This window comes from Protopterus annectens, chromosome 10.part0 (assembly GCF_019279795.1).
Source record: "Protopterus annectens isolate FY-2018-M chromosome 10.part0, PAN1.0, whole genome shotgun sequence".
In the NCBI taxonomy this organism is placed as follows: Eukaryota; Metazoa; Chordata; order Ceratodontiformes; family Protopteridae; genus Protopterus; species Protopterus annectens.
The window spans coordinates 70016450-70040420 of record NC_056744.1 but is presented as its reverse complement, the minus strand read 5'-3'; the positions used below and the strand labels follow the sequence as shown (position 1 = coordinate 70040420).

At 42.1% G+C, this 23971-nt stretch overlaps 1 protein-coding gene across 3 annotated transcripts in view; it reads left to right on the top strand.

The window, feature by feature from the left end:
* Positions 1–23971, top strand: part of STX8 (syntaxin 8) — a 2187953-nt gene that overhangs the window by 1187528 nt on the left and 976454 nt on the right. For all 3 annotated transcript variants that reach the window (XM_044085028.1, XM_044085029.1, XR_006366610.1), the window contains exon 7: positions 15842–15943. In XM_044085028.1, the coding sequence (XP_043940963.1) occupies positions 15842–15943 (102 nt within the window). The remainder of the gene's footprint in view (positions 1–15841; positions 15944–23971) is intronic.

Here is a 23971-nt window from a genome sequence, read left to right as displayed (position 1 = left end):
CAGTTGCTTTTACTTTGTTGCTATCTTTGTTCTGAGTGGTGTTTCTCTGTCTTTCCCAATGACACTTGGCTCAGTGATTCTGGAACCAAACCTGAAGGAAGTAGAAGATAAGGACAAACAGATTGTTGGTTTGATAAACAGATCAATAGTTTCCTAGAACTTCAATTCATAAATATAAATGCTCTTTCATGTTAATTTGGACACAGCATTAAGATACTGCTCAAAAGAATATGGACTTGGTTTCAGAGTTGCATCAGTTGTATTGTACTGCCTTCCACAACTTTCAGACCTCATCTTTTGCCTTCAGTTTGTATACAGAATGTTCTTTAGCCCTCAGTCTGTGTGTTTTCTGACAGAACAGTAGTTGCTTATGTGAATATTAGCAATCGTGTCAGGTATCTTCTGTGTTATGGCATTCTGTCCTCACTTACACTGACTGAATCTTTGAGGAAGTGGTTTGTAGTGCACTAATATCAAGTTTGTGATTGTCTGTGACTGTTTGATTACTCACTGACAAGGTTATCAGTCCTAACCTATGGAATGTAAGAGTACTTGAAAGTCAGTGGCGCAGTACTAAATGTGACCTGGTTTATCTTTCAGAATAATTATGTACTATTTTTGAAACAAAAATGCATGTGGATGAAAAAACACTGGCTGTTACATGTAGGTGCAAGGAGGTATTAAGTAAGTGAAAAAGAGTATGTAAAGACTAATGCTGCCAAAAGTAAAGTGAATAACAGGAACATCAGAAAGGTGTATTAATCATGGATTCCCTAAATGTTTTAACAGTTATTGTGTTAGTAATGATACATAAATGAGGTCAATATCTTTTATCTTAAATAACTGACCTTCTGGGAACCTCCTTTTTTTCTTTTTAATGTATTTCTGTTATTGACTTGGACGAAGAAAATCACACATAAGGAAAATGGCATCTTTCTAAGTAAAATATAGGCTTAGACTTGGTGTTGGCAGGATATTTACATAAAAGTAACTGAGGCATCTGTGACTTAATGTTTTTGACTGATAAAAGAGAAATGATCTGAAGCAAGGCAAGACATTAATGTTATCACTTTTGTAAAATTCCTGTCAGTGGAGAAATAAATGTTTTTATAAATGAAAATACATGAACATTTTTATAAACATTTGAAACATAAAAATAACACAAAAATAACATGTATGGACAAAGACTTGTATGAGTTGTGTGCAGCGATAATATTTTTTTCTTTTCTTAGATTATAGTATCTGTATACCAGATAGCATTTATGAAATGAGACTGTGAGATATGATTTGATTAATACATTCTGATTGCTCTTGAAGATTTTGACAAAGGATATCTAGACCACATTGATGACCTACATTCTACATTTTTTTATATTCTTACGGCTTTCAAATGGTACTTAAAATTATATTTTTTCAATGGCTTTTGATGGAGTAGAATGATCTCAATAATTAAGTTTGTGAATATTTTATTTGAACTGAAGATATTATAAATTATTTCTTAATCTCCTTTATTAGCGGTTAATTTATTTGTTTTATTGTAATTTTATTTCTACCAGTTGATATAATTGTGTTTTGTGATAAAACACGTTCAGGTAGAAGTATAGAAGAGATACAGTATACAGGACTGAACCATGAGCAGTTACATGGATTCTAGGAAGATGGTTTCCATGAACTTCCTGTTCGCATGTTAACAGAGTATGTGAAATAATGACCCTTTTCACCATGACTCAGGCAACAATCGCAAGGGTGTGTACAACATATGTTATTTTTTTTATTTATTTATCCTTTCTTGACCTGGTTAGTCCTACTAGACTGGTGTCCTCTTTTCTTGGAGTCCCATGTTGGTATTTATACTATCAGGAGAAATCTGCCCAGGGCATTGGGGAATTTTCACTGCTCTTTAGATACTCTTCTGTAGGTGCTGTGGAATCTTTTACATCCATTTGAGCTACCATCAATTCAAGCAGATGGGAAAATATACATGTCTTTCTATTTTTAGATATTTAGGCATAACCTTGCTTTAATGTTGTCCCTAGAAATATGGTACTATATCACAATGCTGTAACCAGTGTTTACATAGTCATTAAATAACATTTGAATGTCATAAGACTTGTGGAATGTTCTCTTTTATTTTCATTTCGATTTATGGCAGGCTTTAAATTTGCCATAAAAAAGTTTATAACATTTTGTTCTTCAAACAGCTGTGAGTGTTTGTATCTGTTTATTTACATGAGCGAGTGAGTGTGTGTATATATAATATAATGTATAAACATTAATATATATATATATATATATATATATATATATATATATATATATATATATATATATATAGTTGAGTGCGGACTGTGATGTTTGCAGATGACATTGTGATCGGTAGTGAGAGTAGGGAACAGGTGGAGGAGACCCTGGAGAGGTGGAGATATGCTCTAGTGAGAAGACGAATGAAGGTCAGCAGGACTAAGACAGAATATATGTGTGTGAATGAGAGGGAAGATAGAGGAATGGTGAGGATGCAGGGAGTAGAGGTGGCAAAGGTGGATGAGTTTAAGTACTTGGGATCAACAGTTCAGAGTAATGGTGAGTGTGGAAGAGAGGTGAAGAGAGTACAGGCAGGATGGAGTGGGTGAAGAAGAGTGTCAGGAGTGATTTGTGACAGACGAGTACCAGTAAGAGTGAAAGGGAAGGTCTACAAGAGGGTAGTGAGACCAGCTATGTTATATGGGTTGGAGACAGTGGCATTGACAAAAAGGCAGGAGTCAGAGCTTGACGTGGCAGAGTTGAAGATGTTAAGATTTGCACTGGGTGTGACGAGGATGGACAGGATTAGGAATAAGTATATTAGAGGGTCAGCCCAGGTTAGAAGGTTTGGAGACAAAGCCAGAGAGGCAAGATTACGTTGGTTTGGACATGTGCTGAGGAGGGATGCAGAGTATATTGGGAAAACGATGCTAAGGATGAAGCTGCCAGGTAACAGGAAAAGAGAGCGGCCTAAGATAAGGTTTATGGTTGTGGTGAGAGAGGACATGCAGGTGCTTGGTGTGACAGAGCAAGATGCAGAGGACAGGAAGAAATGGCGACCCCTAATGGGAGCAGCTGAAAGAAGAAGTCAAGCCATATATTAGCCATATTTTACATGAAGAATAACATAAGTCACTGTGTATACCATTATTAAATTATCCTCGTCTAAAATTAAACTTGTACCTAATAGAAATTAGTACAAATGCTTCATGAACTAAAGTGTAACTGTTTCAGAAAAACCTCTTTGCCAATCAAGATGTTCTTCGTGTTTCACTGTTGCAGTCATCACACTTGGGTTATCTGCCTACAGGTAGCCCTCAGTCGCCCTGAATACCAGAGACTTAGTATTTCTGCTTCGGTTGCTGTTGCTCCAGGACTGACGTCAGGTCATCAGGGGTATAAAAACAAGCAGTCAACGCCATTACATCAGTCTTTCTTGCCAAGGAGCCCGAAGCAGAAGCAGTTCTTAAGTGCCGGTCCGCCGCTACCTGAATTTTCATTTATGAATTGAATTATCCTGAAGTCTTCTAAAGTTAAGTACCCCATTGGGGATCCTTTTTTCTTCCTCTAACTGATGACAGAAAAAGTTAACAATTGTCTTGCCTGTGGAAAGCAGATATCTCACAGAGATTTTCATTCTTACTGCGTCACCTCCTTAGACCCAGACCATGATGTCCCTCACTGTCGGTTTTGGGCCTTGTTTAACACCCGAACCATTCGTCGTCGGGCTATCTTTGTCGCAAAATTCTTTTGCTCTTGATCTCCGTATTCTGAAATGGCTTTGGTAAGCCATCCAACTACTGATATTCCAGAAAAAAGTAAGGATAAAGACAGAGACACAGACCGCATAGGTCCAAAACTGCCAACGACGCTTCCATTAAGCTAGTCGCCAGTCCACCGGTACTAAGTGAGGCACCTTTGCAGCCCCTGATTTCTGTTTCAGTGGATTCGCAGGCCTCTACTGAGACCCATTCGGAGGCCGGTATGCCACGAGACACTTCATCGACTATGGAACCTGCGGATGTATCTACCTTTAATGGGTCCAGAGCCGCTGTGCAGGCACCGGCTTCTGAGGCAGTTCTTTGCTCAGCTGATGTTCGTATCAAACCGACAACTTCAATTTTAACCAAAACTATCGAGTTTCTTAGGCCCAGAGTTCGTACTACGCCTAGAAAACCACCGACCAAAGCGCATGTCCATGCTCACATGCCACAAAAACAAATGCTGAGAATGGCTGAAGACCTTATTACACTGATTAGGGGAAGTCATCCTTCCCCTACAAAGAGTCAAAGAACCCAGTCCCCTTCAGCTTCTACAGACCAGGAGTCCGACGACTCTAAGATTTCTGATTATGAAGACATGCCCTTATCTGCCTATGAAGTTTGTATGCTAAGGAATCCTTTCCCTCTGCCTCCCCTCCAGAGGATTTTTCTTTTGGTGAAACCTTGCATACTTTAAGAGAGCATTTCCATTGGGAATGGCAAGACTATCCTCAGTCCAAAAGGAGACTCAGAGAATTTTGCCTCAGCACAGGCCTTTAGCTATAGCCCCTGTCCTGGATGTTGTGGATGATGTTTTTATGGAATCCAGTCTTACTCCTGACACTTTACCTCCTGCCCCTAGGAAACCAGACAGGTACTACAGAGTACCTGATACTCACAAGTGTCTTTTCAAGAATCCTACTGCTGACCCAGAGATCATTTCACAGGGCCTAAAGGTATCAAGGGTACTACAGACAGGAATTCCACCCCTTCAGACAGGGATTCCAGAGCTCTGGACAGATGGGGTAAGAAGGTATATACCTCTGCAACTCTTGCTATTTGGGCGTTGAATTGCCAGTTTCACATGCTGAAGTACCAGCAACATATTATGGAACTTGTTAAACAAAAAGTGGCTACTTTTTCAGACTGTGCAGAAAATAAAGAATTACAGGAGCTTATGCACTCTGCAAGTCAAGTCAGTAAGCATACTTTGCAGTGTGGCTTTGATGCCCTAGAAGCGTCTTGCAGGGCAGCAGTCACTGGTTCTGTACTGAGAAGACATGGTTGGCTGAAGGAACAGACCTTGCCAGACCATGTCAAATCAAAGTTACTAGACGCTCCTTTGAATAAGGACTGTTTGGTGACAAAGCAGAAGAGATTCTTAAAAAGATGGAAGAAAAAGCAAAATCTATGCAGACCGTTAAAGAATTCTTACAAATGCAACCCCCTAGATTCAGTAGGCATTCCCTTCAAAACACTGGTCCTTTCCAGCCCTTCTCAAACCAGACCCAGGGGAAGCAGACCACCCAGACTACAATCTCAGGGTATGCAGGGATCTAAACAATGGATTGCCCCCACCCCTAAAGCATGGAGTGGTAAGCCACTTCCTTACTGAAAAAGCTCACAATGACTTCTTTACTCCACTTCCCAGCCCTGCCCAATTGCTTGTGCCCCTAGGAGGAAAACTTAACCTTCATGCAAAAAACTGGATGTCCATCACTCAGGACTGGTGGGTCCTCAACATTGTATCCCAGGGGTAGAAATTTTATTTCCATTCACTGCCAACCCCGAGCATGTTTGCAGATATTCCTCCAAACCAGTGGGCAGAGGCTCAAAACCAAGTACTTTCCCTGCTCAATATCAGAGCTATTCAACCTGTTCCAGTAGAAGAGAAGGGTCAAGGATTCTACTCCAGACTCTTCCTGGTACCCAGGAAAGAGGGCTCTTGGCACCCAATCCTGGATCTTTCAATTCTCAACACCTTCCTGGTGGTACCAAAATTCAAAATGCTTACCCTGCAACAGCTTCTTCCTATGCTAGCCAACGATGCCTGGCTAGTCACCCTAGACATAAAAGAAGCCTATCTGCACATCCCCATAAGGGAGTCAGGCAGAAAGTATGTACGTTTCAGGGCAGGATCTAAGCATTATCAGTTCTCTGCACTTCTCTTTGGCTTATCTACTACGCCCAGGATATTCATAAAATGCCTGGTTCCAGCCATTGCATACTGCAGGCAGAGAAATATCCAAATTTATCTGAACTTGGACGGGGTCTATAGTATAACATCGAAGTTTTAAAACTTTGAATATTATAATATTGAACCCTTTAGAGAGAAAGCTGACAATAGCGAAGCCTCGGAACATCAAAATTTTACCTAGGGTAAGATTTTGGTGGTCCGTTCCGTGGCTTTGCTATTTACAGCACTGTGGTGCAATGGTTATGGACCGGGTTTAGGGAAGTGAGCAAACAGAGGTTACGGACTGGGTTCAGGTAAATGTGGTGCGATGGTTACGGACCAGGTTAAGGTACGTGAGCATATGGACTGGGGTAAGGTGAGTGTGTGGTAGTTAGGGACTTTAGGGTTAGGGGGGGATTAAGTGAGTTAGGGTTAGGGCACGGGTCAGGTAAATGTGCGATTGTGTGTACGTGAGGGTTATGGCATGGTAGTTGAGTTAGGGTTAGGGAGCGGGTAAGGTGAGTGTGCGATAGGGACCTTAGGGTTGGGTTAAGGTAAGTGGGTAGCTAGTGGTGCATGTCTGGTTTAGTGTAGGGTTTCGTGAAGTGTATGTGTGTGGATTATTTATTTTGGTGTGCTTGAGTTGTGTGTGTTTGTTGGAACAGCAAATTTTTTCCCCTGGGAAAAAATTTGCTATTCTGACTGTTCGGTTTTCTGGTGTTTCAATTGAATGGGTTCGATATTATAACATTCAATGTTTTTAGACTTTGATGTTATAATATAGACCCCCTTGGACGACATCCTGATTCAGGCGGACAGTCAGGAATTGCTGCTGCAGCACCTGACATTTGTAAAAAACCTTCTCACTTCCCTGGGGTACACCATCAACAAGAAGAAATCAGAATTGGCAGTTGCTGTGTCTTTCGGCTTTAACCATTTAGGGGTCGCCACAAAGGAACTCCGGTCCGCTAATGATTGGCAGTTAATTTTTATGTGCCGAGTTGCCAGCTCTGACGCACAACCTTCAACGAAGGTACACCCATTCACACATGTCTCCACACAGAAGACGCTCTAGCTGAGAATCGAACAGGACAACGTTGTACTGTGAGGCGACAATGCTACCGCAGCACCACCACCGCAGTACTAAGAAATCAAAAGTGGTACCAAGTCAAAATATTGTATTCCTGGGAGCAAGCTTGGACACAACTTCCAAGATGGCATTTTTCACTTCAGAGAAGAAAGTCTATCTGACAGACTACTTCAAACGAATGGCCACCAGAACTCCGCTATCTGCAAGAAAAATACTGCAAGCCCTCAGGTTCATGGGCTCATGTATACTACTAATTCCATATGCAAGACTGCATATGAGGAAACTTCAGTGGTACTTAAAAAGTCTTTGGTGCCAACATTCTCAGGACCTAGAAACAGTCATTCCTATCATACCCTGTCTAAGGACAGAGTTCCTTTGGTGGGTAGAAGCATGCAGCCACAACAAGGGACTGCCATTTACTCAACCACAGGCCGCCCAGACCCCAACCACAGATGCGTCAGACTATGCCTGGGGGGCTGACCCCAACCACAGATGCGTCAGACTATGCCTGGGGGGCTGACATGGCTAGCAAATGTATTCAGGGCCACTGGAGCCCAAGTCAAATTCCTCTGCACATCAACCAAAAAGAGATGCTAGCTGTACAGAATGCCCTGACAGCTTTCAGATCCCTACTCCTTGCAGGACAACTGCTGATAAAAACAGACACCACCACAGTTATGTGGTACATCAGCAAGCAGTGGGGAACCCATTCCTACCACTCAGCAGGTTAGCCATGGCCCTGTGGAACACGGCCTTGGAAATCCAAGTCCAACTACAAGCTCAATTCCTGCCAGGCAAACAAAACTCACTGGCAGACGACTTAAACACACGAGTGGAAATTGGAGCCCAGTACCTTCAACCTTCTGATTCAGAAATGGGGGACCCCAGAGGTGGATCTCTTTCCCTCCCCCTATAACCATCAGCTCATCAAATTCTGCACCAGGAATCCTTACAGCAGGGCCTGGAAAGTGGATGCCCTATACTTTCAGTGGGAAAAGCTCTCAATCTATGCTTTTCCCCCCTCTTCCCCTTCTCTCAAGAGTATTACTCAAGATAAAACAAGACAGGCTAAGGACAATTCTGATTGCCCTGGACTTGGCCATACCAGCACTGGTACCCATTCCTGTGCAGCCTGACAGTGGAGCCACCCTGGCACCGATACCAGACCCTAACCCTGCTCTCTCAGCAGGAGGGACAGATTTTGCATCCACAACTGCAAACCCTAAATCTTGCAGCCTGGCTTATTCCTTGAATTCTCCACCAGCAGCCCTAAGCAAACAGGTGCTGGACGTCATTCTTGAAGCCAGAAGACCCAGTGCAGGAAAATCCTATGCTGATAAGTGGAAAAGGTTCTGCTCATGGATTCAATCCAAAAGAGAGGACACAACTCTGCCCTCACTGCCTCTAATCCTGGATTACTTGGCAGATCTACTCCACAAAGGCCTGTCCTTCTCCTCCATTAAGATACATGCCTCAGCCATTTCTGCTCATCACAACACTGAGCCACCTCTCTTCTTGCACCCTCTGAGCAAACAGTTCCTGAGAGGGGCAAACAACTTAAGGCAACAAGGAGAGCACCCACACCTGCTTGGGACCTCAACTTTGTACTGGAAAAGCTCACGCTGCCCCCTTTTGAACCTGCAGCATCAGCAGAGTTAAAATTCCTTTCTTGGAAAACAGCCTTGCTTCTATCCATCCCTTCAACTAGAAGAGTGTCTGAGCAACAAGCACTGATGGCTGTGGAACCCTTCATTATTTTCCATGCTGACAGGTTTTCCCTCAGGACTAACCCTTTTTTATGCCTAAGGTGGTGTCCAGTGTGGCTCTCAACCATTCCATCCATTTGCCAACCTTCTTCCCCTATCCTCAAAATAAAGGGGAAAGGATCCTGCACTCCTTGGATGTGTACAGACAGCTCAGATTCTACCTTGATAGGACTAAGCCCTTCAGAAAATCTGACCAGTTATTTGTCAGCTTTGCAACAGGGGCAGAGGGCAAGGCCATTTCAAAACAAACGGATAACACACTGCATCCATTTCTGCTATAAGCACCATGGGAAACCAACCCCTCAGGGGGTCAGAACACATTCCACTAGGACAACATCTATCTCTACAGCAATTCTCAGGGGAGTCCCTACCAGGGACATCCTGGAAGCTGCTACCTGGAGTTCTGTACACACTTTCACCAAGCATTACCACCTGCCTATCTTTTCCAAATCTAGAGCATGTTTTGCTACAGCAGTCCTGCAAGGCATACTAGCCACCCCTAATTCTTCTTGACTTGCCTCCACCCTTCTTCAGCTTTGGGAATCCACCCAAGTGTGATGACTGCAACAGTGAAACACGAAGAACATACATAGTACAGTTGTGTACACTTACCATAAACGTAGATGTTTGGTTGTATTCACTGCTGCAGTCCTGGTTTCCCTCCCTTCAGGCCCCTGGCTTTCTCTCTCTCTCCCTCTCCTCACTATACCTATTACTCATCCCTTCTGGGGTTTTGTTATTGGTATTAATATTTACTTTTTACTGGTGGTGATGTTCTTCGTGTTTCACTGTTGCAGTCATCACATTTGGGTTATCTGCTTGCAGTAGCCCTCAGTCGGCCTGATCATCAAAGTCTTGGGTCCCGCGTCGGTTGCTGTCTCATCTTCCATGACGTCAGGTAGTCAGAGGTACAAAGCATGCAACCGATGCCATTACATCAGTCTTTCTTGCCGTGTGGTGCCCAAAGCAGAAGCAGTTCGCAAGTGCCCGTCGGCCGACTCCTGAAATTTTCGTTTTTGAGTTTCAGAACCGAAGTCTTCAACTAAAGCTACCCCATTGGGGAAACTTTTTCTTGCTCTAAACCAATGTCAGTAAAAGTCAATAATTGTATTTCTTGTGGAAAGCAAATACCTCATAAAGATTTTCATTTGTACTGCATTCCATGCCTAGGCCCTGACCATGACATACCTCGCTGTCGGTTTTGTGCCTTATTTAAACCACAAACTATTCATCATCAGTATATTTTCACTTCTAAATATTTTGGTGCTTGGTTTACTTATCCAGATATGTCTTCAGTAAGCCACCCGACTACCGACATTCTGAAAAAATGCAAAGATAAAGACAAAGACTAGGTCCAAAGCTGCCGATGACGCTTCTCCTAAGCTAGTTGCTAGTTTGCCGGTACTATGTGAGGGACTTTTGCAGACCCTGATACCCACTACGTCAGATTCGCAGGCCTCTACTGAGACTCATTCGGAGTCCGGTATGCCGCGAGATGCTTCAGCTGTGGAACCTGTGGATGTCTCTACCTTGGATGGGTCCAGAGTCACTGTGCAGGCACCGGCTTCTGAGGGTGTTTTCAGGCCTACTGACTTGCATATTAAACCGACACCATCTTCTTCTTCAAGGCCTAAAACTCGAACTATGCCTAGGAAACTGATGACCAGACCACATGGTCAGACCTCTATGCCTTAAAAACAAATGATAAGAATGGCTGAAGATCTTATTTCTTTAATCAGGGGAAGCCATCCTTCCCCCTCTAAGAGACCTAGGACTGAATTTGCTTATGATACTTCTGACCAGGATTCTGAAATTTCTGTTTTCTCTGATGACCAGGATTTGACTTTATCCACCTATGAGGATTCTGATGCAGAGGACTCTGTTCCCTCTGCTTCTCCCCCAGAGGATTTTTCTTTTGATGAAACCTTGCATACTCTTAGGGAGCATTGTCACTGGGAAAGCCAGGATTACTCTGATTCTAAAAAAAGGCTTAGAGATTTCTTACTCCTGCCCCAACACAGGCCTTTAGTTATCTCTCTTGTACTGGACATTGTTGTTGATGATGCCTTTTCGGAATCTAGCTTGGCCCCTGACTCTTTACCTCCTGCTCCCAGAAAACCTGATAGATATTACAGGGTTCCTGATTCTCACAAGTTTCTTTTTAAAAATCCTACTGCGGATCCTGAGACCATTTCACAGGGACCCAAGGGCATTAAGGCTACTACTGCCAAAAATCCTACCCCTTCTAATAGAGATTCCAGGGCCCTGGATAGATGGGGTAAGAAGGTATACACCTCTGCAATCTTGGCCATCAGGGCCTTAAATTGCCAGTTTCATATGTTAAAGTATCAGCAGCATATTATTGGATTGCTTAAACAGAAAATGATGTTGATTCCTGATTGTGCTGAAAATAAGGATTTTTACAGGATTTAATGCATTCTGCTGAACAGGTTGGGAAACATACTTTGCAATGTGGTTTTGATTCACTAGATGCATCATGCAGGGCTGCTGTCACCGGGTCTGTAGTTAGAAGGCATGCTTAGCTTAAGGAGCAGTCTTTGCCAGATCATGTTAAAAATAAATTGCTGGATGCTCCCTTAAATCAGGACCGTCTGTTTGGCAACAAAGCAGAAGAAGTTCTTGAAAAGGAGGAAAAAGCTAAATCTATGCAAACTGTTAAATATTTCTTATAAGTGCAGCCTCCAAGATTTAGTAGGCATTGGCCCTCAAAACATTGGTCCTTTCCTGCCTCTTCCAGGCCTTTTCAGTTTAAACCCAGAACCAGCAGAACAACCAGGCTTCAGTCCCAGGGTACACACAGGACTAAGCAGTGGCGGGCTCCCACTTCCAAATCAGGGAGTAGTAAGACTCCCCCCTCCCCGCCCCATGGTAAATTGTCTCAATGACTTAACTTTAAATCTTCCAAGCACTTCTCAACTGACTGCTCCTTTAGGGGGAAAGATTGCTCTGCAAGCAAAAAACTGGGAACTCATTACCCAGGACAAATGGGTTTTAAACTTAGTTTCCCCAAGGGTACAGATTTCACTCCCACATGTTACCAACCCCAAACAGTTGGTCGAATCTACCCCCAAATCAGTGGGCAGAGGCTCGGAAGCAAGTACTCTCTCTCTTTTAAAATTAGAGGCTATTCAGATTGTACTAGAAGAGGAAAAGGGACAAGGTTTCTACTCAAGACTTTTCCTGGTACCCAGAAAAGAAAACTCATGGTGCCCTATCCTGGACCTTTCTATCCTGAACACCTTTTTGGTGATTCCAAAATTCAAGATGCTAACTCTTCACCAGTTGCTACCCATGATAGGCAAAGATGCCTGGTTGGCAACACTAGATTTAAAGGAAGCCTACCTGCACATCCAATCAGAGAATCTTGCAGAAGATACCTACACTTCAAAGCAGACTGCATGCACTATAAGTTCTCTGTACTGCCCTTTGGCTTATCTGCTGCGCCCAGGGTATTCACAAAGTGCTTAGCTCCAGTCATTGCATTTTGCAGGCAAAGAAATATTCAAATATACCCATACCTGGATGATTGTCTAATTCAGGCAGAAAGCCAGGACATGATTTTGAATCATCTGGCATTTGTACAAAAGGTGCTAACTTGTCTGGGATACACCATAAATGAAAAGAAATCACAGCTGGTACCCTGTCAACAAATTATATTCCTGGGAGCAAGCTTAAACACAACTTCCCAGATGGCTTTCCTCATGCCAGAGAAGCAAATTCATTTGACAACTTATTTCAAAGTAGTGGCCACAAAAACCCTGATATCTGCAAGGCAAAGTCTATCTGACAGACTACTTCAAACAAATGGCCACCAGAGCTCAGCTATCTGCAAGAAAAATACTGAAAGCCTTGGGGTTCATGGCCTCTTGCATTCTACTAATTTCATATGCAAGACTGCATATGAAGAAAGGAAACTACAATGGTATCTAAAAAGCCTATGGTGTCAACATTCTCAGGATCTAGAAGCAATGATTCCTATCATACCTTGCCTCCGGTTAGAATTCCTTTAATGGGCAGAGGCCTGCCACCAAAACATGGGACTACCATTCACTCTACCCCCTGACACCCAAACCCTAACAACAGACGCATCAGACTATGCATGGGGGGGCTCACCTGGCAGGGAGGTGCATTCAGGGCAAATGGAACCCAAGTCAAATGCACCTGCATATCAATCGAAAAGAAATGTTAGCTGTACAGAATGCTCTGACAGCCTTCAAGGACCACATTCTTCTAGAACAATTAATGGTAAAGATGGACAACACCACTGTTATGTGGTACATAAGAAGGGGGTTACCCATTCCTACCCACTCTGCAGACTAGCCATGGCTCTGTGGAACACAGCCTTGACCTATCAAGTGCATCTACAGGCTCAATTCCTGCCAGGAAAACTAAATACACTGGCAGACGAACTAAGCAGAAATTTAATGGACCCACACGAGTGGAGACTGGAACCAAAGACTTTCAACATGTTGATAAATGGGTGAGCACAGATATAGACCTGTTTGCCTCCCCCCAGAACTACCAGTTGGACACATTCTGTGCAAGGACTCCCCACAAACAAGCTTGGAAAGTGGATGCTCTGTCCTTCAGCTGGAAAAATCTATCAGTTTATACCTTTCCTCTTCTTCCTCTACTCTCTAAAGTACTACTAAAGATCAAACAGGACAAGCCAAGGATGATACTGATTGCACCAGACTGGCCACGCCAACACTGGTACCCCCTCTTGTGCAATCACTTCAGCAAGAAGGGTATCTGAATTACAGGCCCTTATGTACTGGTACCCCCTTTTGTGCAGTGTGTCACAGCTAGCCCCATGGCACCTGCCTGAGACCCCTACCCTGCTGTTACAGCAGGGGTGCCAGATTCTGCACCCCCAGCTTCAAACACTGAACCTTACAGCCTGGCTAATTACCTAATGTCCACGTAACCATCCCTCAGTAAACAAGTGTTGGATGTCATTTTGGAGGCAAGGAGGCCTAGTACTAGAAAATCTTATGCTGAAAAATGGAAAAGATTCTGTGCCTGGAACCAAACTCAAGGGATGGCCACAGCAGCGCCAAATTTACCTCAGATTCTTCAATACTTAACTGAGATGCTTCACAAGGGCCTTTCCTTTTCCTCCATCAAAATTCATGCCTTAGCCATTTCAGCTCATTACAACACAGAACCGCCCCTCTTTTCTCACCCACTGCTCAAGCAGTTTCTCAGAGGGGCCAAAAACTTAAGACCACCCAGAAAAGCCCTAACTCCAACCTGGGACCTTAACTTTGTACTGGAAAAACTCACTCTGCCTCCTTTTGAGCCAGCTGCAAGTGCAGAGTTAAAATTCCTTTCTTGGAAAACAGCTTTCCTTTTAGCAATCACTTCAGCAAGAAGGGTATCTGAATTACAGGCCCTTATGGCAATGGAGCCTTTCATCATATTTCATGCGGACAAGGTGTCCCTCAGGACCAATCCCTCCTTCATGCCCAAGTTGGTATCCAGTGTGGCTCTTAATCAATCCATTCATTTGCCAACCTTCTTTTCTAATCCACAGAATAAAGAGGAACGGATACTGCACTCCTTAGATGTGCACAGTCAACTTAGATTTTACTTGGACAGGACTAAACCTCAAAGGAAAATTGAACAACTGCTGGTGGCATTTGCTGCAGTGGCAGAGGGGACGGCTATTTCGAAGCAAACCATTTCTAAATGGATAGGCCATTGCATTAATTTCTGCTATAATCACCATGGAAAACCTATCCCACAGGGGATTAGACCCCATTCCACCAGGGCTGCATCTACCTCTACAGCCTTTCTCAGGGGTGTCCCTACCAGAGATATCCTAGAAGTTGCTACCTGGAGTTCTCTACATACCTTCACCAAGCATTACCATTTGCCATTTTTCTCTAAATCCAGAGCTGGCTTTGCCACTGCAGTCTTGTAGGGCCTCATAGCTGCTGCTAATGCTATCTAAATTCCTCCTCCCATCCTTAGCTTTGGGAATCTACCCAAATGTGATGACTGCAACAGTGAAACACGAAGTTGTGTACACTTACCATATTCGAGTGTATTCACTGTTGCAGTCCTGGTTACCCTCCCTCCAGCCCCCTGACTTCTTTTGGCTATAACTCTACGCTCCTTTTACTATGCTTAAAAAGCTTTTTGGTGTATTTGCTTTATATATATATATATATATATATATATATATATATATATATATATATGTATATGTATATAATTTATTCCCATTAGGGGGCACCTGACATCTGGGACAAGAAAAACTGATGTAATGGAGTCGGCTGCATGCTTTATACCCCTGACTACCTGACGTCACGGAAGATGAGACAGCAACCGACACAGGACCCAAGACTTTGATAATCAGGCCAACTGAGGGCTACTGCAAGCAGATAACCCAAATGTGATGACTGCAACAGTGAATACACTCGAACATCTACATTTATGGTAAGTGTACACAACTGTACTTTATTCCCCACCATAATTTAGCTCCCTTTATGGGGTGCTCCTGACATTTGGGGTAAGAAAAACTGATGTAATGGCAAGAAAAACTGATGTAATGGTGTCATCTGCCTGTTTTTATACCCCTGACAACCTGACATCAGTCCTGGAGTGACAGCAACCGACGCAGAAATACTAAGCCTCTGGTATTCGGGCCAACTGAGGGCTACCTGCAGGCAGATATCCCAAGTGTGATGATTGCAACAGTGAATACACTCAAACATCTACATTTATGGTAAGTGTACACAACTGTCCTTTTTCTTTGCAGTGCCTACAAAATGCAATAAAATATATCAATGTACAGTTTGAAGTGTGTGCTTGATCCTGGTATCATTTAAGAGCTTTGTGGAAAACCCTAAGATTTGGATAGCGTCCTTGAAAAACACTTCACTCAGATGCTTTACATTTTACAGATCTTAGTTCAATTACTTATGTTTATAAATGGAATTTAAATGCTCAAAAGCTAAACATGCCAAATAAATCATTTGTTTCCTCGCCTGTTTTCCAGAGATCATTGACGACCTGGCACATCTAGTGGACAAGACCGATGACAAAATTCGAAATGAAACTAGACACGTCAAACTGGTGGAGAAAAAATCAGCCTCATGTGGTAAACATTTATTTGTTTTCTAAGGATGGTCTTCCCAGCAGCCTTGGATGGTTTCTGTTAGCTGGCACTGGGTTTAATGTTTAAAAAAAAGTTGTCACATGAAAGACTGTGCACATCTGATCTATAATAACTTGTTTGTACCATTGAATCCAAAAGAGTTTAGGAATTAGTAGTTAACATTTTGTAAGAGTGACACTAGGAGCCTGGTTGATCAGCAGCAGGCATCATTTTAGAGAAAGTAAATCATTACTCTAAGAGCTATGAAAACATATTCTATTACTATCTACAGTTATGTCATAAAAATGTGTGTGTGATATATATACACACACAAACGCACATGATCACACACATAAATGTAAGCATAAAAAATTACTTTCTGGAGTTTCATACATACTCCATTACTAACATTCTGTACTAAGCAACATTATTTTCATTTTTTTTGTTTCTTATTTAAAAATTATGAGAACTTCAGTCTGTGTTCTCTTCCCATTAATGAAAACTTAATTTAAAGAGAAATTGATTAGTAGCAGTAAGTGGGCTTTGCTCACTGTTTCTCTTGAAATAACCATTTATTTATTGGTAGTGCTTGTTTGACTTGTTCTCTGCCTGAATATTGCTGATCTCTGCATTTGATTTTAGATTGGAGTATTCATTTAAGGTTTGGATACTTCTCTGTTTTATCTTTTTCTTATATTGCATTTTGTTTTGTTTTAATGTTTTTGTTCTTTTTGAAGTTTTAAGAGGTTTTGGCTAGGGTCATTTAGAAGAGATTTCTTTTGCAGACAATGAATAACATCAAACTAATCAGTAGGAAGAGCTGAGAAATAGCAGTGATCATTTAACTCCAAATATTTAGTGGCATCTTTATTTAGCTGTAGTGATTGTCTGACTTGTTCTGTACCTGACTATTGGTGATCTGTGTCAGCATTTATTTTTTTCCCCACTTGCCCGCCCTCGCGTTGTTGTGCAGTTAAACTTGGTGGCTTTTGAGTTACCTGCCCTACTATAAATCTGATTTTGGACACTCCTCCCAGTATTATCAACTCATTCTACTGAGAACTGAGAGATCAACTGGGAAGGCCCCTCCTTCTTAGCATCTTAAAGTTGAATTATTTTCTGTTTCCTACCTTCCTACTAATAAAGAGAATATTGCTCTTTCTTCAGCTGCTTTTACTATATTTGTGTTTTTAAAGTGTTCAATTGCATTTAATCTACTGCATTTATTACTGCTTGTTAGTAACCTGATTGCATTGTAACTGTTATTCTGAAGCTCTTAGTTCTGATTTAAGCACTAGGCTTCCAGACTAGTTAACTTACGTAAGAATGGTTTGTGGCTTACACTGTTCTGGTAGGAGAGGTAGCTTACACCCTTCTGAGTTGGGAACTGCTCTTTGAAGGCTTATTGTGTCTGTTATTCTAAAAGCGTCCTAGTTCTGGTTTAAGCCCTTGGCCTCCAAACCAGTTATTTTACATTAAGAAGGTCTCTGGTCTACACACTTATGGGAGAAGAGGATAGCCTCCATCCTTCTGAACTTGGAATTGTTGGTGAAGGCTTATTGTATCCATTATTCTAAGTGTCTTTGTTCTGATTTAAGCACTAGGACTCCAAACCAGTTATTTTACATTGGGAAGATTTGGTGTAACACTGTTTTGGCAGGAGAGGCTAGACTAAGCCCTTCTGAGCTGAGAATTGCTGGTTCTTATTGTGTCCATTATTCTAAAACTGCGTTGGTTCTGGTGTGATGAAGTGAGGTAGTGCCAGCTACACCAAAAGGAGTAGGGTAGTGCATGTGTACCATATGCCAGTATACCTAGCTGGAGTTTTGTAAAGAATTGTATGTGATTTTACTGTCAAACTGATTTGTACAGATGCTTGCATTAAAATTGTATTTGTAAAGTTGCTTGTATTAAAAAAAAATGTATCAACAGTGGATCCTGCTGGACAGAAAAGATATATACATGTATGTCAGACTTGTAACTGATTAAATATATGTATGTTAACAGAGGATGCTGGAAGGGAAGGGGTTAAGCTCAGCCAGCTAACCTTAAGAAAAATGGCTTGAAATTAAATGACTTGGTTTAGGCCATAATTATTTTATCTCACAGGGCTGAATTCAGCCAGACACACAATGTCTAGGCTGGGATCTTGCTTTTATTTTCCTTAGTAGTGAACTGAATTCTACAATGGAGTGCCAGAGAATGGCTGGTTAGACTTTGAAGGAAGGATGAAAGGGTTGGAATATTTTTATAATCTCCAGAGGCTATAATAAGCCTTAGCAAATTTCTAGGTGTGTATTGTGACACATCTGTGCCAGATCCTGACTCAAGTTTCTAGTGAAAGGGTAGTGTGGGAACCACAGAATCAGATGACCAGAGGTGATGTCATTCTGTAGCCAGTACTGAAATTGTATTTAGATAGTAGTGAGAGATGTGATAGTGACACTCAGCACTCTGTTTTGGAACTGACAAGAGCACTCACCCACTTCATTTTGCCTTGTTTTAGTAAATAATTTAACTAGGGAACAGTAATTCTTCAGTCAGTTAGGAAAATATAATTAGATTAGCTAAAATATTTTTCTTCATCTGCGTGAGTCTTTCCTTCTGTGTTATTTTTTTATATTTCCTGTGAATTGAAACTCTAGTGTTTATTATAAATAGATATTTAGTGTTTTCATGTTTTTCTTTTATTATTAATTATTAAATATATCTCAACATTTCATTGTGGCTGGTCTTTTAGACGATATTCTAAATTTTGAGAGTACCTGCACTTATTTAGTGGTACTGTGGCATCACACTCCTGAAAGTCTTGCTGATTGGTTAACACTACTTGCATAAGTATCACTTTTACTAAAAGTAATTGGGTATCCTGATAAGAGCCTTAAAATAGCTGGCTGGTGGCAGTGAATCTACCTTATTAGTCTAGGTGGAGGTGGCGTAGCAGGTAAATTTGTGCCAGCCTTTCCCAGGTGTGTGTGTATGTGTGTGTGTGTGTGTGTGTGAAAATCAAATCTTAAAGAGTGTGTGTGTGGTGTGTCACCTACTTGGAACAGGGACACAGTGCACTGATTTCTGCAGAGAGAAAGGTGGCGTCTTACTTGGGGCCCTGGAGAGGAAGTCCATCCCCAAGACTGGGGTGTGCTCCCTGTGCGCTCTTAAGGGAAATTGTGCTTGGTGCAGAGAGCTGCATCTGAAAATACTGTATGCATCTATTTTTGTTCTAAATGAACATTCCCCACCAGTGTCAGTGGTGAGGATTGAGGCTCCTTGATTACTGGCACAGAGGAGGGGGTGTCACATCTGGTTTAAGCTCTTAAGTTCATAGGTGTTTACTAGGCTAACGACCACAAGGGACTTTTTAAGCCTAGCTGTGCATCCCAAATCTCTGACAAGTTCTGTTATCTTTGATAAGTGTAAGCAGGGGCTTGAGAGAGTAAACATTTACAAGCTAGTGCCTGGGAGATGAACCATTGCAGGTGGCCTGTGTCCATTAGAGACATAGGTGCCAAACCAAGGATGAATTTCCCGTTTCCCATCTAAATGTCCAAGTTGCACTTGAATTGAGTTACGGAGGAACTCTGCTTCACATGGATGGAGAGCCTGTTCCAGAGAGAAGCTAATCTCTGGGATACATACCTGTCTGTCCATCAGATCCTATTTATAGCACAGGCAATGTTTAAGTCTTTAGAACAGCTAATTCTGGTGCTGTTTGCCGGGCTTCAAACCAGTTATTTTAAATTAAGAAGGTTTCTGGTCTACACTGTTTTGAGAGGATAGCCCCCAACCATCTGAGCTTGGGAATTGCTGGTGAAGGCTTATTGTACCTGTCATTCTAAGTGTCTGTATTCTGTTTTAGCACTTGGGCTCCAAAATAGTTATTTTACATTAGGAATGTTTGTGGTCAACACTTTTGTAGCAGGAGAGGATAGCCTACATCTTTCAGAGTTGATAATTGCTGGTTGAAGGATTGTTGTGGCAGCTGTTCTAAAAGTGTCATAGTTTTTTTAATCTGTGTAGACACCAATCTCTCACAGTGGAAGTTTCCTTTAAAATACCCTTACTGTCTAGACAGATTTTTTTTAACTACTAGAGCATCTAGTTTGTGCATAGCTGAGCATTGCTTATCAAGTTCATTGTCTTATTCAATGTTTAAATTTCCCTCCCTCCTCCCTAGTGGATAAGTAGCCATAGATAAGCACTTCCTGACTCTCTCTCTGGCAATTCTGGTTGAGATGGGCATTCTGAGGCATTGTAGCAATTGCCTCACATACACTGCCAACCCACTTATTCTTAATAAAATAGATAAAGTATGTGAGAGGTATAAATACACTTTAACACTGGAAGCAAAAGTCTTTTATACAACCAAAACTAATCCTATAGAAGTTGTCAGTGACACTTGTACCATGCCTACTGCACAGAGTAAAGACCCTATGCATAAAACTACATATGCTGAGGCACTTACAGGTTGTTTGTCTTTTGGCTGTTTCCCGGTAAAGGGTTGCCACAGCGGAACTCCGGTCTGCTAATGATTGGCAGTAGATTTTTACGAAATGCCGAGGTGCCAGCACGATACCCAACCTTCAACGAAGGCATGCCCATTTATGCACGTATGTCTTTCGAATGCTACCCAACCGTGGGGAGGACATGCAGACTCCACACAGAAGGCAATCCCAAGCCACGCCAAGAATTGAAAGGGAGAACCTCTTGCTGTGAGGTAACGCTACTGCCGTACCACCGCGGCATCCCTCTTTCTAAAACGCTAATAGCACGATCAAAAAAATGCGTCCTCAGCCATCACATAAACACCTAGTTAAAACACCACCCACAGCTACACATAGTAACACTTGTATCCATTGTTTCTACTGCTAAGCCCTTAAGGCAAGCCAGTGCACAGCCAAATTTCCTGTGGTCATTGGTGATTCTGTAGTGAGGCACATTGATGTCCCTCTCACCAGACTGAGTAAGGAGAGAGTCTTGGTTAACTGCCTTTCCAGAGCTAGGATCCATCAAGTCACACAGCCACTCAGGTCATTGAATCACAGGTACAGTATGACTCTGTCACAGTCCATGTGGGTGTTAATGACCTGAGATGTACCTCCTTTGACTTTATGAAGTGAGACACAATCGAGCTTGCTGATTATTTGTCTCAGGCAGGTATGAGCCTAGCACTGAGCAGCATACTGCCTTCTCCAAGGATGATGCCATGTTACCAACAGAAAATGATTGATTGTAGCCATTGGGTTAGCTTCTGGTGTCAGTCCAAGAGGGTGCAGTATTTGACAGCCTGGGAGGACATGGTTGACAGATCATGCTGCTTTGCCAGGGATGGTCTGCACTTATGCCCTCTAGGCTTTCGGATATTGGCAAAGACCTTTTCCACCCCCATAGTGCCTTTATAGAAAATGCCAAATATAATAAGCCTCCTGACTTAACTGAACTTACACTAAGGAATATCTGAAGGTGGTACTTCTCAGTGCTAGAAGTCTTAACAAGAAACTCCACTGCCTGCAAGCCTTCCTCTCCCTGGAAAGCATAGACATCTGTGTAGTAGCAGACGTGGTTTAAAGTCACAGAGAGTACCCCAGCAATACAAGGTTTTAGTGCCTTTCACACGTTTAGACCAGCTACTGCAGAGGGAGGAATGAAAGGTGGAGGAGTCTCAGTCTGTATTAAAACCAAACTCACATCCAGACTAGTTAAAGTTTATGACCCACTGGAAGTTATACATTTGCAACTCACCATGGACAGAGTGTCTTACCATATCCTTTCAACCTATAGGTCCCCCTCAATGCCCCATGAAACCCATACTACCTGTCTCAATGGACTAGAGTCCCTCAGTGGTCAACCCGATATGATATTCGTGGGGGATCTCAACTACCTCTCTAGAGATGAGGAATCCTACACCACTTATAATGCACAAGTCCAGCAATTCTTAAACTTTGTTAATACCAGCATCCTGCAACAGTTGGTCCATTCTCCTACCAGGGGTACAAACATCTTTGGCCTTGTACTCACAAACACTGGGGGCTGATGTTCCTCACCCAATGTAATGCCTTCATTTGTCAGATCTGACCAGAAGGCAGTACTGCTTGAAATAAGAATTAAATCTGGGGATCCAGTGAAGCCAAAAACCTTTAGGAACCATTCCAAATCTAACCTCTCTCCACAAAGCGACACCTTGGCTAAATTCCAAGCACCCGAACCCCATAAAAAACATAGCATATGCTGAGCTATTTACAAACTCTCTGTACAGCCATATTGATAGCTGTGTAGAGTGAGCTATGCCCACTCATATTAAGAATAAAACAAACTGAAAAGACAAGCCACCCTGGTGGAATCATAGTATCACTTGGTTATACAGCAAAAGAAAAAAAATCTTGGCCAAGCATAAGGGGAACAAACCATGTATACTAAAAGCCACCTGATCAATATAAAAAGGCAGCTAAGAGGAGTAATTAATACTTCAGAGGCTACATTTGAGTAAGAAATAGTTTGTGAGGCAAAGGACAACCACAAACCTTTCTTGACCAATTTCTATAACTTCAGGAGAATGCACAGCAATGCGCAGAACTTATTGTAAATAGCATCACCCACACTGAACCAGAGACCATTGCCAACATTTTGGTTCACATATTCAGCTCAAAATTCTTCACCCACTCCCCCCAGATAGTCCAAAGGAAATATTGCATGCCAAAATCCCCCAAGTTATAATTAGAGAACAAGTTATCAGTGCATTTTCCAAGACCATAAAATACTGCATCAGTGGTCTCCAATAACATTCCCGGGTGCTTAATGAATAGCATGAAAGCATGACCTGTCTGGTCCACTTGAATCACTTTACAACTGCAGCCTACAGTAAAGTTTTGTGCCCAAGTAAAGGAAGATGGCTGCTATCATTCCCCTGCACAAAGGAGGTCAAGCCACTGATCCAGGTAACTGCATACCTATCAGTCTGACCATCCTCATATGTAAGGCCATGGAAAGAATCATCATGGACATGGTAAATGAGGACATAGGTAACCTGTAAATGCAGCACACATTACAGTTTGGCTTTTTTAAAGGAAGGTCATGCCTAATAAATCTGGTGGACTTTTTTAAGAGGAATATCAAAGCACTGGATGAAGGCAAGACTGTGCATGCAGTTTACCTCAACCTTTTCAAAGCTTTTGATACAAAACCCCATTCAGACGTTATAGACAAGCTCATTAATTTAGATATAAACCCTTTTACCATTTGCTGGATAGCCAGCTGCCTCACTGATAGGACCTCATAGGTCAGAATAGGTAAGGCCACCTCCACCAAGATGCCCATCACTAACTGAGTCCCCCAGGGCTCTGTACTGACCCAGCTCCCTTTTGGCATCTATTTCTCTTAAAAAGAAGCAAATGGTGAAGGTTTATGGCCGACTAGGTTTGCAGATGATTTCAAGCTGGGGGTTATCATCGACTCCCCTGCAAGACACTAGCTTTCTTCAAGAAGACCCATCTTTGAATTACAAATGGTGCCAAAGCCATGGTCTTAAACTCAATGCTAATAAATCCATTACTGTACCCTTTGGGAAGTCAACAATCCCAGCTAATTGCCATGTTGATAATACAGCCCTAAGAGTCAATGCAGTGGTCAAGGTTCTGAGTACGCACATAGACAGTAGCCTTACCTTCAAAGGGTAAAGAAATCTTTTTTATGTTGTGCAGGTTATATGTAAAATGAAAAAAACAGTGCCTTCAAGCTTTAACTTCACCATAAGCTCCACACCATTTAGCGATTAGATTAAAAAGACTTTATCCGACATTGTTGTAACAGTTTGTAACAATTAAGCAAATGCTTTTATCCCTTTTTGAACACTCTGGGACTTCATCAGAACATAAATAAGCCTAACCATTACTCCTCCTTATATACCCTCCATCATACCAATAATCTAATTAGCAATGTAATAGTCCTATTAAAGACATAGTATTCTAAAAACTTTTCGATAACAGTACAAAAGTACAGGTAAAAAATCCAAACATAAAATACTGAGTACATAAAATC